The sequence below is a fragment of the Sminthopsis crassicaudata genome, chromosome 3 (genome assembly GCF_048593235.1).
Source record: "Sminthopsis crassicaudata isolate SCR6 chromosome 3, ASM4859323v1, whole genome shotgun sequence".
In the NCBI taxonomy this organism is placed as follows: domain Eukaryota; kingdom Metazoa; phylum Chordata; class Mammalia; order Dasyuromorphia; family Dasyuridae; genus Sminthopsis; species Sminthopsis crassicaudata.
The window spans coordinates 515,876,209-515,889,309 of NC_133619.1; the positions used below are offsets into that span (position 1 = coordinate 515,876,209).

Here is a 13,101-nt window from a genome sequence, read left to right on the forward strand (position 1 = left end):
TCACATTCTATTCTTTTTTTTTTCTCCTGAAGCAGTTGGGGTTGAGTGACTTAGTGAGGGTCATACAGCTAGAAAGTGTTGTGTCTGAGGCCCTATTTGAACTCAGGTCCCCCTGACTTCATGGCTGGTTCTCTATCCACTGTGCCATCTATTTTCTTATTCTTTAAAATCTGTTTTGTTATATTTATTACTTCTTGAAGCTATCTCATAGCTTCACTGACTTCCCCAATTTTAATTGTCATCTTTGATACTCTGTACCTCTTTTTCTAGTTAACTTTTTTTTTATAAGCTGCTTCTTTTTCTTGTTTGATTTTTATTTATTTATTTTTGTTTTTCCTCAATGTCTCTCATTTGATTTTTGAATTCTTTTTTTGAGTTCTTCTATAAATTTTCTCTGTGCAAGGAGCCATTTCACATTTCTCTTTGAGGTAGAAGCTTTTTTTTTTTTTTTTTTTTTTTTTTAAGTGACTTCCTCTGAAGATGAATCCTGGTCTTCCCTGTTCCCATAATGTTTCAGTGGTGGGTTCTTTCTTCTTTGATGGTTCTTTTTTTTAAATAAGAGGTAATAGTGTAAGCATCTCAAATTGTAACATGGGGGGAATAAGCTTCAAGCTTCCCTTCAGCTTTTCACTCTGATCAGAAGCCCCAAACCAAGAGCTCCCCCCTCCTACAAGTGCCCACAGCCAGCAGCATCCCAGCCCCACTGCCTCTGCACTCACCAGGTGCTGGTTCCTTCTCTCTCAGGGCCACCTCTCTGTAGCACAGCTGGACCCCTGCATCCCCACTCAGCCGAGGTTCCCTCAGTCTTCCTGGACTCAAACCCTGACTCTGTGGTCTGTGGTTCCTGCTGAGACTCCAGCCACACCAGATAACCCAGGGTCCCACTTGGTGTTTCTGTGGAGCTAGAAGTTCAGACAGGTCATACCCAGCCTGGGGTCTTTCTGCAGATCTTCTCAGGTTGTATATGAAAGATCCCTGTTCTGCTCCAAGTTTTCTTGATTTTTCACTAGTCTGTGTTCACTCTGAGGTGCAAATTAGTTCTACTTGTGGGGGCAATTGGGAGGACTTGACATTTACCAGCCTATTCCACCAGAATCCTCCCCTCAAAAAAAAAAATTAAGTAAAAAAACAAATGTTAGGCAGGCAAATAAATAAATAAATAAAAGAAATACTCATTATAATGAAACCACCAGTCCTTGTTAGAGGGATAATGGACATATTTTAGGACTTAGGAAAGAAAACTCAGAGATCTTGTCATTTAATAGCTTCATTTGGCAACCCAAGAAACCAACGACTCACAAGTTCCTCCTGGTCAGTGATGAAGCTGGAAAGTAGGACCCTGGTCTCTTGATCCTAAGTCTAATTTGTCAGTGTCTTGTGCCTTGTGACACAGGATTTTACTAAGAATTGAAATCAGTATTTATCAAGTACTATGTGCCAGACTGGTAAGTGCTTGGGATACACAGAAAGACAGAACTAAAATCCCTGCCTTCCAAAGATCCTGTAGCCTAATGGGCAAGAAAACATGCAGTGACAGACAATAGTAGAGTGAAGTAGCCTGAGAGGGGAAAGCATCAGGAGCCTGGAATGTGGGCCAAGACTGAATTCCTGTAGTAGATGAGGATTTGAGCTAAGAATTCTCACTGACCTTGTGACATCATCATTTCTGTCTAATCCTTTGATGTTCTCCATCTCTGAGAACTCGAGACATATATAACACAAGAGAAAATGCAGACACTACACTAACTAGACTTTTTACAACTACACAAAGGACTTCCACAAAGGAATCTCTCCAGGCTCTCCTGCAGGTCCTTTTGCTAACATTCTTGCTTTTGTGGTCACAAACATTGTCAGTGATCATTGACAGCACACATCCTCCCAGAATTCTGGGCTGCTTTTTTCTTTTTTTTTTCCTATCTCCAGAGCTTACCCAGAGTGAGAGAGGTCAGTGCCCTCATAAAGCCAACAAGTGCTGCTTTTCCTTTCTCGGAGTTCAATTCACTGCCTTCCTTTGTCTGCTAACCCAATATGTCTAGTGTATCTTATCTGTGGTCATAAATTTATTCAAAAGCTATAGTTTTCTAAAGAGTTATTCTTTTATAATCACAAATTTTATCAAATGCAGTATGAGAAAAAAGCAATATTTTTGTTAGATGATTCTGCTTTTTGAAAATTTTTTTTTCTGTTTTAGGTTTGAAAGTTTCAAGACTAAGAACACAGTCAATTATCACCTGATTTTTATACTAGTGCTATTCAGCTTAATAGTAACCACGGTAAGTTCTTTTTGTATCCAATAGAACTTTGGATGAGTGGATGAATTTTGTTGTCATTTAGGGTGGGGCACATTGTCATCTCAAGTTTTTACTTATAGTGAGCCAACAGAACACTTCTTTCTCATCAAAGATCAGAAAAACTATTTTCTGTACAAATATCAGTTCTTGCTTTAAATGAAAGGACTTATAAAAGCACTTCAGATTTTTTTTTATTAAGAAAGTGAATGTAAATTTTTGTTAGCAAGAAAGAGTCATCTTAGATTTTATGAAGTAGGGGGAAAAGCATTGGAAACCCCTATCAGCATCATAAGATTTAAAACTGGAAGGAATCTTAGAATTCAAATTCAATTCCCTCATTAACAGAGGAGAAAACCAAGACTCAGAAAGGTAAAGTCACCAAAGTTGCTAGAAGTAGAGAGGGGATTGTGAGACATAAAAAATAAAGAACTTTTGATTTCATAAAACCAAAAGGTTTCTGCATAGATGAGTTAGAATTAGAAGAGAAGTAGTAGAGCAGAAAAAAAATTGCATTAAATATCTGAGATAATAGTCTGATATACAAAGTATATAGGGATCTGAAACAATTTCTTAAAGCATATTAAATAATCAGATGGAGTCATAAGTAAGTATTCAGATGATATGAACAGTTTTCAAGGCAGTTACAAATTATTAATGACAACACGAAAATGTGTTACAGAATATATTAATGAGAAAAATAAAAAGACAAGTATTCTGAGATTTCATCTCACACTATACAAATTAGTAAAGTTAACAAAAAATGGGATCAATGAATGTTTAAGAAGTTAGGAAAGGACGGGTGTCTATTACACTTTTGGTGGAACGATGAAGCCTTTGGACCATTCTGGATTTCAGCTTGAAATTATTCAAGAAAAGTAAGTAACTTGCTTACGAACTCTGACCCTGTAATCTTTTTGGTAGGCATATGACCCAACAAAGTTAAAGATGATGGTAATGACATGATAGGTACTTTATATGATGCCTTAAAATTTGGCAAAGCACTTAACAAATATTTCATTTGATCCTCATAATAACTCTGGGAAATTGAAGCTGTTGTTTTTTCACTTTACATTTGCAGAAACTGAGTCAGATAGATATTAAATGACTTCCCCAGAGCTACACAGCTAGTAAGTGTCTGAGACTAAATTTCAACTCAGATCTTTTTGATTCTAAGCCCTTTACTCTATCCCATGTGCCACCTATGGAAATATGTTGTCATTTTATAAAGAATTTACCTTTTTTTTTTCCTTTTTTATCATCCTAAAAGAAAGGATTGAGATAAGTGATGAAAAGACAGAAGGCATCAATAAAATATGGTGATTTTATTTTTTTAAATAACAATTTTGTCATTTAAACTTAAAATTCAGACTCCCAATCTAGGCCACTATTCATCAGTATATGCTGCTTTGCTGTGTTCTATCTCTGTGACCCTTTTTTGAACTTCAGTTTGTAAAAATGAAGATAATAATGCATATTATGTCGACTTCAGAAAGTCTAAGAATCTAAGGTGCTATATAAATGTGTTACCATGTTTTTAGTGACATATTTAAATATAAAATAGTTATGTATTTTATTTCAGGAAAAATATTGACCCTGTTCTTCTGTAGACTTAGTTTGGCCACTTCAGCATTCAACAAGATAAAGATGTGGCAATTGTTTTCTAAGACCTTGGGTCTTCCAATAATAAGCATCTTGCAGTAAGCATCTTGTGTTGAGAAAATGTTTTCTATTTCCTTCATAAAGCCCTCCAGTGCCGTGTATAATAATCATGGGTACAAAGGTGCTAGGACATAGGCTGTCAGATGATAGTGAGATTTTTCTCCTCAGATATTCTCAGTTCACTTTATTTCAACCTCTCCTTTGTCCCTTTTTCCCCCTTTCTTGCTCATATTTGCCCCTGTGTGTGCCATGTATCCCCTAAAACAATGTAGGTTCATTGAAAGCAGGTACTTTTCTGGGCTTTTTTTTTTTTTTTTTTTTTTTTTTGTCTTTATGTATCTTGTACCTACTATAATGTATTGTACAAAGCAGGCACTTAATAAATCTTTCTTGAATGGGGATCTATATTTAATCCTGTAGTGCTTCACATTTCTATCAGTTATTTGGGTAAAAATATAAATAGTAGAGTCACCAGAATTGCAGATTATACAAAGCTAGAGGCCCATTTAACACATTGCATAATACATTGTAGCCAGAATCCACTGGCTAGAAAATTGGACTGAAATCACTTAAAGTGAACTTTAATTAAGGATACACAAAAAGTCTTATACTTGGGTTCATCAGAATCAGTTTTTCAAGTACAAGATGGGAGAAGGGTAACTAGCAGCCAGTTTGTCTGAAATATTCTAAATGAGTTTTTAGGAATAGATTTTTGTTTATTTTAATTGTTTTTATTTTTATAACATCTAGATATCCCCTTATATTCCTCTATTTGCCTCCTTCCCAGAGAGCTATTCTTTATAAGAATTAAAATTTTTAAAGAGAAAAAAGAAAAAAAATAGAAAAATCAATCAATATATTGAAAAAAGTCTATTGTATAATGTTTCATATCCATGTATTCCCCACTCCCTGCAGAGAAATTGGTGGGGGGAGGAATCTTCTTTCTCTGTTTTTAATGGTAATCTTGTTTGGATATTTGGTTCTTCTGGTTTGTGGATATTGTTCTTCCATTTATATTGTTGTAATTGTTGTGCACGTTGTTTTTCTTACTACTTGTTACTTTATCTTACTTGTCTTCTTACTTTACTCTTCAGCAGTTCATATAAGTCTCCCCACACTGTTCCGTATTCAGCATGTTCTTATAGTACAGTACTATTTCATGATGCTGTCATTTCATGGGCCACAATTTCTTTAGTCATTCCTCAATCAATGGGCATCTAATCCTTAGGGATTGTAACAGATTCCAAACTTAATATAAGTCAATAGTATGATGTGACAACCAAAAAAGAGAATGCAATCTTAGGCCATGTCGATAGATAAGATACAGTTGAGTGGCACAGGGAATAGAATGTAGAACACAGAATAGAGCATTTTGAAGTCAGAAAAACCTGAATTTCTAATCAGGATTAGCTTTGTGACCTTGGGCAAGTCTTTTAACCTGTTTCCTTAGTTTTTTTAATGGAAAAATAGGAAAAATAATAGTACCTGCTTCTCAGTTTTGTCATGAGAATAAAATGAGATATTTGCAAAGTGCTTAGCACAGTGCCTGGCACAAAATAGAAATGATGCTTGTTTCCTTTCTCCTTTCCTTTCCCCCCCTTTCTTCCTATTAGACATATTAGTTGTATAATTAGCTCTTGTGAGAAAGCACTTGAGCCAAACAGTTTTAGCACATTCCAAGCTTTTTATGAACCAATTGTGTGCTATGGTAGCCAAAAAAGCTCATAGATAGGATCCTAATGTCCAGAATAAGGTAAACAGTAGTCCTATTCTATTCAGTGCTGGTCACATGCCATCTAGAGTAAGATCTCATTAACCTTAGTTTAGAGCATCACATTTTAGGAGAACCATTGACAAATTTGAGCTTGTCCAAATGAAAGTGACCAAGTTGATGAGGTAACTAAGTCAAGTATGCCATGAATGGATTTTAGTTCAGTCACTTCAGTTCTTGTTAATTCTTTATGTCTACATTTGGGATTTTCTTGTCAATGCTAGAGAAGTTTACCATTTCTTACTTCAGCTTATTTTACAGATGAGGAAACTGAGATAAATAAGGTGAAATGATTTGCCCAGCATTACACAGCTGGTAATTGTTTAAGGTCAGGCACAACATGGATTTGCCATTTACCACAGATACTGTAGTATCAAGCAGCCTATACTTGATTTAAAAAAAAAAAACACAAAAAACTCTGTTGAACCAAGTTTCTTAAAGTCATTGATTCAGCGCTGAAAGATCATCTCATCCAAGCCCGTTATTTTCAAAAAAGAAAGAATTATTTGCTCAGGGTCACACAGCAAATTAATGGCAGGCCAAAGATTAAATACTAGGTTGCCAAACTTCTACCTTTCTTTGATTCAAAAGAAAACAGTCTTTCTCCTTTATTGTGAAGCTGGTAAAATTAGGTTCTAAAGAAGGGAAGTGCTTTCTTTACTAAGGTCATACATTAAATCATGGAGTCAAAATGCAATACTCTTTTTTACTGATCTGGATTTTTTAGCTGATCAGGATTACCCACAGAGGGACTAAAATAAGGATTAAGAAATAAATAGCATTTGTAAGATAGAGTATGGAGGGGCTTATGAAGGATTGTTGGACCTTTTATAATGGGCTACATTAATGCATTTTTTTTTATTCTTTGCAGGTTTACCTAAAAGTTAAAGAACCTATATTCCATCAGGTAAGCCTTTTCTTCTCTCGTAGTATTTGATTATTTAAGAAACCTGAATTATCTTTTTCAGCCATTACATCTATATACATATGTATAAATACACTGATTGAGATTCACAACATTGGTGTCATCTGTGACTTCTGTCTTTACTCATCCTACATATCAGTCTGTTGCCAAGTCTTGTCCTTTTTTCCTTCACAACAAGTCTTTCCACTGCTTATGCCTTTTCAGAAAGTATCTCCAGTTTACCCTGGTCATATCTTGTTAGTACATAATTATTTGCATGTTGTCTCCCCCATTGGGAGACAAAACCCTTTCTTCAAGTATTTGCAGGACTTTTTTGTGGAAAAAAAAAGCTTATATTTAATTGCTTGAACTAAGTGGACATTTCTAGAAAAGAAGATTTCAGGTTAATGTAAAGAAAAACTTAACAGTTAATGTTGCCCAAAAGTTCAGTGGACTGCCTGAATTCCTTGTCAAAGAAAGTCTTTCATTACTTGTTGGGATTATAGCTTTGAAAAACACTAGACTTCTAAGCTCTGAAATTCCCAGATTCTGTGACCTACATTGTACAGATGATGAAACTGAGTTTTAGAGAAGGAAAAGTGAATTGTCCAAGAGCACCTAGCAAGTAAGTGGTAGAACCAAGGCTGTAATCATAATCTTGGATCCGATCCCATTTCTCCCATCTGCTGCAATATGTAAAGTAGACAGAGATTTGTACACAGAGGCAGGAAGACCAAAAATCATAGAATCACAGATCTATATGTGGAAAAGACTTCTATGGCCATTGGTTCCAGACCCCTCATTTTTCAGATGAGGGAATTAAAAAGTCCTGGGCAGTTAAGTAATTTGGCTATAGTCACACAGGTAGTAAGTACCAAGAGGTTAGATCTGAATCTAGTTCCTCTGACTCCAGGTCTCTGTTGCTGAACAAATCACAGAAGTATAATCAGCCATAGAAGTTAAATGAGATTTCAGTTTCAGCTAAGTTTCAAAAGAAAGAAAAAAACTTTCTAGCAATCAAAGCTTGTCCAACAAGGAAATGGACTATATGACAATCACATTATCTTAAGAATGTATTCCTAGAAGCCAATTTCAATAGACTCGTGATGGATGCTATCTGCATCCAGAGAGAGGACTATGGGGACTGAATGTGGACCACAACATAGTAGTTTCACCTTTTTTGTTGTTTACTTGCTTGTTTTTTTCTTCCTTATTTTTCTCCCTTTTGATGTGCAGCATGATAAATGTGGAAATGTTTGGAAGAATTGCACATGTTTAACCTATATTGGATTATTTGCTGTCTATGGGAGGGGTGGGGGAAAAGGAAGGAGAAAAATATGGAACACAAAAATTTTGCAAGGGTAAATTTTGAGAACTATCTTTACATATATTTTGAAAAATAAAAAGCTAATATTTTTTTAAAAAAGAATGTAGTCCTAGAATAGGAAGGAACCTTTGAGGTAATTTTCTCTAACCTTTTCATTGTATAGATAAAGAAATAGAGGCCCTACGTGACCTTTGTAAAATTTCACAGGAAGGCAATATAGAGCAGGCCTCCTGAAATAATAGGAAACCCCTGGGGCCTCCAGTCTAGCTTCTCTCTGAAGATGTGAATCACCTATAAATAAGCTTAATCAGGGGCATTAAGGGGGCCTGCAGTGAAAACTACTCATTGCTTGCTTAAACAGTCTTTTCTAGGGTGGAGTAGCTTTGTTAGCTTTTTCTTTACTTCAAATCAACATTTGCTTCCCTGTATATTCACATGTTTCATGAGATTCTTACTCACTGTTCCTAATCCCAGCCTCTGGGGTCAAGCATAACAGATCTAATCCCTCTTCCACATCACAACCCTTCAGATACCTGGGGGCAGCTGTGTTGTTGCCCCAAACCTTCCCTCCCTTCAGTGACTTCAGCTGCTTTTCCTATAGCCTGGCCCACCTAGTTATTATTCATTCTCTGGAGAAATGTGATCCTGGCATATGTACCTTACTTAAATATAGCACCCAGAAATAGCAAAATATTCTAAATGTAGTTTAGTAAGGGCAGAGTATAGCGAGAGGATCACCTCTTCCCCTTCAACATTGTTCTAAATACTTTAAAATTTTAGGTATTTATTATTGTAGCTCATGCTTCATTGCCCTATCAAAAGTTAAATTCCCTAGGGAAGGAAAGATGGAAAGATAGACTTATTAGGAGTCTGCTATATGCCAGTCACTGCACTAAGCACTTTACAAATATCTCACTGGATCTTCCCAATAGCCTTGGAAGGTGAATGTTATTTTTGAGAACTGAGCACACAAAGGTTTAGCTGACTTGTGCCTACAGCTAGTAAGTGTGTGCCTAAGGTCAGGGATTTGAGCTCAGGTCTTCCTGACTCCAGGTCTAGTGCTCCTAAGAGACCTTAGAGATCATCTCCACCACTCTCTCATTTTACAGAGGGGAATGGCCAAGGTCACAGAATGGAGTTAGGAGCAGGGTAAGGGGCAGAGCTAGGACTCAGTTCCAATGCTAAGAGCCTTCTTCATTATCTCTAAACTAATTTAAAGTGCTGTTTAATGACAAAACAAAGAAGGAAATATTTTAAAACACAGATGTCTGGGGAGGAGGGGAAAGGAATCCAGTTCCTGTGGAATAATGTTGAACTGTCTAAATTTCCTCTGTACTTATGTGTGCTGATCTTTTTCCTGACTTGCTAGAGCTGAGTTCCCCTGTATGCTAGAGTCCTTCTGTCCCTTACCCAGGTCAGACCCTAACTAGTTTGTATTCAGGGCTATGTATCACACATTTTGAAGAATACTGATAAACTAGAGCGTGACTCAGTCTTGAACTCACGCCACAGTAGGATCAGTGGAAGATTTAGGAAATGTTTACTCTTAAGAAAAGACTTAGACCAGCAAAAATCACAAGTGTTTGAACAATTCTTCTGGGGAAAAGACGTTTCATTTGTTCTTCAGTCCTGGAGCAATACACTCAGTGCTCCTCAGCACTAAAGCTATAAGTTGCTGAGAGCCGGCTTTGGATAGATATAGACGCTTTCTAACAATTAGGACTGTCCAGTAATGGACCTGACAACCTAGGCAGTTAGTGGGGTCCCCATCACAAGATGCTTTCAAGCAGCAACTGGATGATTCCCCTTTTTGAACTAGATAACCATTTGTATTGGGAGTGGGGGGAGGGAAGAATAAGTTACAGAAGAGGGTCTTGGACTAGATGACCTTTGGAGGCAGCTCAGGTTCCCATTTTAATGTAAAAGAAGTCTATTTTCTTGGACTATAGCAGCAGAAATTAAAAAAGGAAATACTAGGAGATCTGTTTTAGGTCCTGCACAGATTCGTTGAATATTAAAAGTTAAGAAAGATGTTGGAAGCCATTTAGTCCAAACCCTTCATTTTAGGAGGCCAAGCGTAGTAAATGATTTGCCTGTGGTCCTATTATAAAGTGGCAAAGCCAAGACTTTGCATTTTCCCATTTTAAAACATGTGGCCTGCAATTCAAAATCTTTGTAGATCCAGGATCTGAAAGACCTGAAAGCAATTCATTTTAGTGCTTTGAAAATTGGTTTTACCCAATTTAAACATTTGAGTGAGTTATTGAGCTGAGAATTTATTAACAAGGAAGGAAACAAAGGCAGGAAGCCATGCCATCAAAAAATCTTTGGGATTTGCACAATAAGATCCAATATAAGATCCAATAGGGAAGATGTTTCAAGAAAGCAGATGTTAGTTCATTTTAAAGAATAATTAGCTCTCAGTTCTATGGCCCTTTATAGTTTGAAAACTGCTTTCCTCACCAGAACCCTATGTTATGAACATTTTACAGATGAGCACATTGAGTTTAGGTGATGTACACAAAGTCACACTAATAGAGCCACTTTATTTTTCTTTTTTCTCTGTTAAAATAATATCTTCACAATTAGAAAAATGTATGGAAATGGAATAAGATAGCTTCAAGAAGAGATTAGATTACTACCCTCTTTTTGAAAGAGGAGCCTCAGGTATAGACTAAACTATATGATCTTTCAAATACAGAGATTATTATTAATTGAGGTTGGACTGGATCAATGATTTCAAACTTCTATTTATACTTCTAATATTTAAATCTGATTTTTTTATGATTTTGACTTGGATCCCAAATCTTGGATGATTTGAGATATCTAGACTAGATGCCTATTCAGATCCCCTTCAAGGAATCTATTATTTATCACATGAAAATGTTAATGGGTCTCATGCATTTTCTTTAGTCTTATATCTATACTGTTAGAATCCATTTAAGATGAATAGAATCATAAGATTTGTTTTAAAGTTGAGAAGGATCTTGGAGATCATGCAATCCCATACTGGCATCCTGCAGATTAAGAAACAGAGAACAAATAAAGGAAATTATTTGTTTAGATTCAGTGATATTAAATTGCAGAACTACAATGTAAACTCAGTATCTTCCAATTATCATTCCAAATCCCCTGCACTTTACGTTAACTATAATGTCAAAAATGTGAATGTAGAAGTGTTAGGGAGTAAGAAACAAGTGTTTATTATGGGCTTACTATATCCTACCTAGATACTACTAAATGGAGTATAGATATCTCATTTGATTCTCACAATAATATATAGCTAGACAATAGTTTGTTTTATTATCCCTGTTTGACAGTTGAGGAAACTAAAACAGAGTTTGGTTACCCAGGATCAGTAGTAGCTGGATATAAACTCTCTATTCCAGTCCTACTTCTACATGGTTACTGAACAAATCTTCTTACAGGTGTGACCATGTCATTCCCCTACTCAATAAGCTACAGTGACTCCCTAACTGAAGTCTAAATCCAAGGTTCTTTCCATTACTATTCTAATAAAAGAGAGAATATTAGAACAGGAAGTGGTTTAAGAGCATAGAAAGTTAGTGTGCAAAATATAAAGTTAGTGCTGGAAGGAACATTAGAATTCAAAATATTGGGACAAAAAATAGGAAAGAGAATGTATGATAATGAAAAGAACCTTGGACCTTAGACTAAATAAGACCTGAGTTTGAGTCCTAGTTCTAGTATTATTCTGTGATTTTACTTACATTAACTACTTCTCTCTGAACTTCATTTGTAAAGCAAGGGTATTAAATACTTTCTACAGGACTATTTTTGTGGTATTTTATTTTTTTCCCAATTACATTTAAAGAAGATTTTTTTTTAAGTGTTGACTATTAAATTATTTTTTTAATTTTAATTTTTTATTATTTATAATTTTTTTACAGTATATATGCATGAGTAATTTTTTTATAACATTATCCCTTGTATTCATTTTTTCCAAATTATCCCCTCCCTCCCTCTACTCCCTCCCCTAGATGACAGGCAATCCCATACATTTCACATGTGTTACAATATAACCTAGATACAATATATGTGTGTAAATACCATTTTCTTGTTGCACATTAAGTATTAGATTTTGAAGGTATAAGTAACCTGGGTAGATAGGCAGTAGTGCTAACAATTTACATTCACTTCCCAGTGTTCCTTCTCTGGGTGTAGTTATTTCTGTCCATCATTGATCAACTGGAAGTGAGTTGGATCTTCTTTATGTTGAAGATATCCACTTCCATCAGAATATATCTTCATACAGTATTGTTGTTGAAGTGTATAGTGATCTTCTGGTTCTGTTCATTTCACTCAGCATCAGTTGATGTAAGTCTCTCCAAGCCTCTCTGTATTCCTCCTGCTGGTCATTTCTTACAGAGCAATAATATTCCATAACCTTCATATACCACAATTTACCCAACCATTCTCCAATTTATGGACATCCATTCAACTTCCAGTGTCTAGCTACTACAAAAAGAGCTGCCACAAACATTTTGGCACATACAGATCCCTTTCCCCTCTTTAGTATTTCTTTGGGATATAATCCTAATAACAGCAATGCTGGGTCAAAGAGTATGCACAGTTTGACAACTTTTTGGGCATAGTTCCAAATTGCTCTCCAGAATGGCTGGATTCTTTCACAACTCCACCAACAATGTATCAGTGTCCCAGTTTTCCCATATCCCCTCCAACATTCATCATTATTTGTTCCTGTCATCTTAACCAATCTGACAGATGTGTAGTGGTATCTCAGAGTTGTCTTAATTTGCATTTCTCTGATCAGTAGTGATTTGGAACACTCTTTCATATGAGTGGAAATAGTTTCAATTTCATCATCTGAGAATTGTCTGTTCATATCCTTTGACCATTTATCAATTGGAGAATGGTTTGATTTCTTATAAATTAGGGTCAGTTCTCTATATATTTTGGAAATGAGACCTTTATCAGAACCTTTAACTTTAAAAATATTTTCCCAATTTGTTACTTCCCTTCTAATCTTGTTTGCATTAGTATTGTTTGTACAGAAACTTTTTAGTTTGATGTAATCAAAATCTTCTATTTTGTGATCGATAATGATCTCTAGTTCTCCTCTGGTCATAAATTCCTTCCTCCTCCACAGGTCTGAGAGGTAGACTAT

General features: G+C 35.7%; 1 protein-coding gene across 4 annotated transcripts in view; it reads left to right on the forward strand.

The window, feature by feature from the left end:
* Nucleotides 1–13,101, forward strand: part of ACER3 (alkaline ceramidase 3) — a 204,599-nt gene that overhangs the window by 144,066 nt on the left and 47,432 nt on the right. For all 4 annotated transcript variants that reach the window (XM_074304131.1, XM_074304134.1, XM_074304132.1 and 1 more), the window contains exons 5-6: nucleotides 2,192–2,273; nucleotides 6,593–6,628. In XM_074304131.1, the coding sequence (XP_074160232.1) occupies nucleotides 2,192–2,273; nucleotides 6,593–6,628 (118 nt within the window). The remainder of the gene's footprint in view (nucleotides 1–2,191; nucleotides 2,274–6,592; nucleotides 6,629–13,101) is intronic.